The 3,536-nt window shown below is 63.0% G+C and overlaps 1 protein-coding gene across 1 annotated transcript in view; it reads left to right on the top strand.

Annotated features, from left to right (window-relative positions):
* Positions 1-113: 113 nt before the first annotated feature.
* Positions 114-3,536, top strand: part of LOC121347098 — a 5,816-nt gene continuing 2,393 nt past the window's right edge. The window contains exons 1-6 of the mRNA XM_041425439.1: positions 114-144; positions 227-314; positions 464-771; positions 2,138-2,249; positions 2,717-2,880; positions 3,346-3,524. Coding sequence (XP_041281373.1) covers positions 114-144; positions 227-314; positions 464-771; positions 2,138-2,249; positions 2,717-2,880; positions 3,346-3,524 — 882 coding nt within the window. The remainder of the gene's footprint in view (positions 145-226; positions 315-463; positions 772-2,137; positions 2,250-2,716; positions 2,881-3,345; positions 3,525-3,536) is intronic.

Here is a 3,536-nt window from a genome sequence, read left to right as displayed (position 1 = left end):
ATGGGGAGGGGCTAAAGGGGGAGGGGAGGGGATCAGAAGCGTGGGGGAGGGGCCAAAGATGGCGGGGTTCATGGGGGAGGAGCCAAACAGGGTGGGGCAAAGGGAAGCAGCCAATGACGGGCGTGGCCACAATGGCAGTCGCCAGTAGGGGTCGCCCTGATGGTGAATCAGCCAATGAGAGCGTCCAACAGGGGGCGCCCTCCCCCTGACCCCTCCCCTTTTTCAGACGGTCCCGAGATGGAGGCGGAGCCAGAGGAGGGGGCGGGGCCGGGGGTGGTGCTGGTGCCCGAGGGGGCGGAGTCAGCGACGCTGCGGTGCCGAGCGCGGGGAGTGCCGGGGGTGGAGCTGAGCTGGGAGAGGAACGGGAGGAGCCTGAGCCAGCCTGGCCGCTGCACTCGCACCATAACCCCCCAGTCCCTCCCAGTGCCCCCCCTGACCCCAGCCTCCCCCATACTGGTCCCAGTTCGCCGTTCCAGGAGCTCCAGTGGCGCGAGGGGCCCTGGACCAGCTCCGTGCTCAGCGTCACCAACGTCACCGGGGCCCGCGCGCGCCTGCGCCGCCGCTTCCTCCAGTCCCACCAGTCTGACCAGTCCCACCAGTCCCGGCGGGGCCCCCGGCCCCGCTACCGCTACCAGAACGTGCCCCCGGCGCCGCCGGACTGGGAGCACTGGGAGCACTGGGAGGGCGGGAACGGCACCGTGGGCGTCTTCGACTGCGTGGCCACCAACGGGAGGGGCACGGCCAGGAGGAGGCTGCGGCTGCGGCTGGGGGGTGCAGGACTGGGGGGGACGGGGATAAACTGGGAGGGGATTGGGATAAACTGGGAGGGACTGGGAGGGATTGGGGGGGGACTGGGAGGGGATTGAGGGAAACTGGAATGGACTGGGATAAACTGGGAGGGACTGGGGGGAACTGGGTAGGGATTGGGGAGGACTGGGAAGGACTGGGATGGAACTGGGAGGGGATTGGGAGGGACTGGGATGGAATTTGGACAAACTGGGAAGAGATTGGGAAGGAGTGGGAGGGACTGGGACAAACTGGGAGGGACTGGGATGGATTAAAAGGGGATTCCAGGTTACTGGTTTATACTGGGAGGTACTGGGAGCACTGGGAGGGGACGACTGGGGGGGACTGGGATGGACTGGGAGGGGATTGGGGGGGACTGGGAGGGACTGGGAGCGGACTGGGGGGGACGGGGATAAACTGGGAGGGGATTGGGATAAACTGGGAGGGACTGGGAGGGATTGGGGGGGGACTGGGAGGGGATTGAGGGAAACTGGAATGGACTGGGATAAACTGGGAGGGACTGGGGGGAACTGGGTAGGGATTGGGGAGGACTGGGAAGGACTGGGATGGAACTGGGAGGGGATTGGGAGGGACTGGGATGGAATTTGGACAAACTGGGAAGAGATTGGGAAGGAGTGGGAGGGACTGGGACAAACTGGGAGGGACTGGGATGGATTAAAAGGGGATTCCAGGTTACTGGTTTATACTGGGAGGTACTGGGAGCACTGGGAGGGGACTGGAATAGGCTGGGAGGGGTTATTTACAGATACTGGTTTATACTGGGAGGACACTGGGATGGACTGGGAGGGGATTTGAGGTTACTGGTTTATACTGGTTTATACTGGGAGGGACTGGTTTGTAATGGGAGAGGATTGGGAGGGACTGGAGGAGCATTGGGAGTGCTGGGGTCATACTGGGATTGTACTGGGATCGTACTGGGATCGTACTGGGAGTACTGGGATCATACTGGGAACACTGGGATCATACTGGGATTGTACTGGGAGTACTGGGATCATCCTGGGATCATACTGGGAGTACTGGGATCATACTGGGATTGTACTGGGAGTACTGGGATCATACTGGGATCATACTGGGGGCACTGGGATCATACTGGGATCGTACTGGAAGTACTGGGATCATACTGGGGGCAGTGGGATCATACTGGGAGTGCTGGGATCATACTGGGATCGTACTGGGAGAGATGGGAAAGGATAAAAAGGGGAATTGGGGTTACTGGTTTGTACTGGGAGGGGCATTGTGGGTACTGGGATCACACTGGGAGCACTGGGATCATACTGGGAGCACTGGGACCATACTGGGAGCACTGGGACGGTCCCGGCGTCCCCCCCAGACCGGCCGGACCCGCCGCGGGCCCTGCGGCTCTCGGGGCTCTCGGGGACCTCGGTGGGCGTGGCCTGGGAGCCGGGCTGGGACGGCGGCCTGCCCCAGCACTTCCTGCTCCGGTAGGGGGTGCCCTTCCCCCTCCCCACCCGCTTCCGGGGCGTGTGACGTCACAACCGGCACACCCGCACAAACTTCCGGCCACTTTAAGCTGTGCCCGCATCACTTCCGGTCTCTCCACCCCAACTTCCGGTTGTCTTGCGTCACTTCCGGTCGGAACTTCCGGCCCCTTCCAGCGTTCTCTGTGTTGCTTTCGGTCTCACCAACGCCACTTCCGGTTATCCTGAGTCACTTCCTGTCCGCCTATCCGAACTTCCGGTCCTTTCTTCTCTGTGTTACTTTCAGTCCCCCCACAACTTCCGGTTCTATTGTGTCACTTCCGGTTCGCCCACATACAATTTCCGGCTCCTTTAATGGTTCCCCGCGTGGCCCCGCCCCCTTTTCACCTCCTCACGAGGTTTCTCGGCCCCTCCCCCTTTCACTTCCTACCCCGCCCCCTCCTCACTTTCTCTCCGCCCCTCCCCCACAGCGCGGACGGGCCGGACGCCCCTCCCCCACCCGCCGCTCTCGTCACTTCCGGTTTCTCCCTCACGCTGGGCGGGCTCCGCCCGGCCACGCCCTATGACGTCACCGTGCGCGCGCGCAACGCCCGCGGGGAGAGCGCCCCCGTGCGGCTGAGAGCCGTCACTTCCGGTAGGGAAATGGCGCCAAAACGCACAAATTTGGGAAAGACGAAAGGGGGCGGGGCCTGGAGGTGACGTCAGGAAAAAAGCGGGAGCAAAAATGGCCGCCGGAAGTGGTGATGGGTGACTTCCGGTTGTAACCCGGAAGCTGTGACTTGCCGGGGATGAGATTTTTGGTAACCGGATGTTGCCGGGGCAGAACCGGAAATGGGATGGACAAAAAGCGGAAGTGGGCGGGAAAACCGGAAGCGGCTGCTTTTGATGGTAAACATTGGGGTGCAAACAGAAACCGGAACCGGAAGTTACAGCAGCACCGGAAGTAAGGGATTTAAACCGGAAGCAGCCATGGGGAAGGTAGAAAGGGGATGGGCGTGGCCAGAGGCGCAGGTGCAGGCTGGGATTGGAACAGGAGGTGAACCGGAAGTGACTAAAACCTCACCGGAAGTTCCTTTTTTTTGCTTTCCCCTCCCCCCAGCCCTGCCCGAGGCACCGCCCCCGCAGCAGGAGGAGCCGGCAGCGCCCCCTGCCGGCGCGGAGGATCCTGCTTGGCCCATCCTGCAGGGGGCGCTGTGCGCCCTCGGGGGGCTCCTCCTCCTGGCCGGGCTGGGGGCGGGGCTCGGCTGCTGCTACTTCCGGTGGGGGCGGGGCCCGAAGGCCGCGGAGGGA

The sequence above is a fragment of the Onychostruthus taczanowskii genome, unplaced genomic scaffold (assembly GCF_017590055.1).
Source record: "Onychostruthus taczanowskii isolate IOZ18803 unplaced genomic scaffold, ASM1759005v1 scaffold890, whole genome shotgun sequence".
Classification (NCBI taxonomy): domain Eukaryota; kingdom Metazoa; phylum Chordata; class Aves; order Passeriformes; family Passeridae; genus Onychostruthus; species Onychostruthus taczanowskii.
The sequence above is the reverse complement of the archived record's forward strand: the minus strand, read 5'-3'. Positions and strand labels throughout refer to the sequence as shown.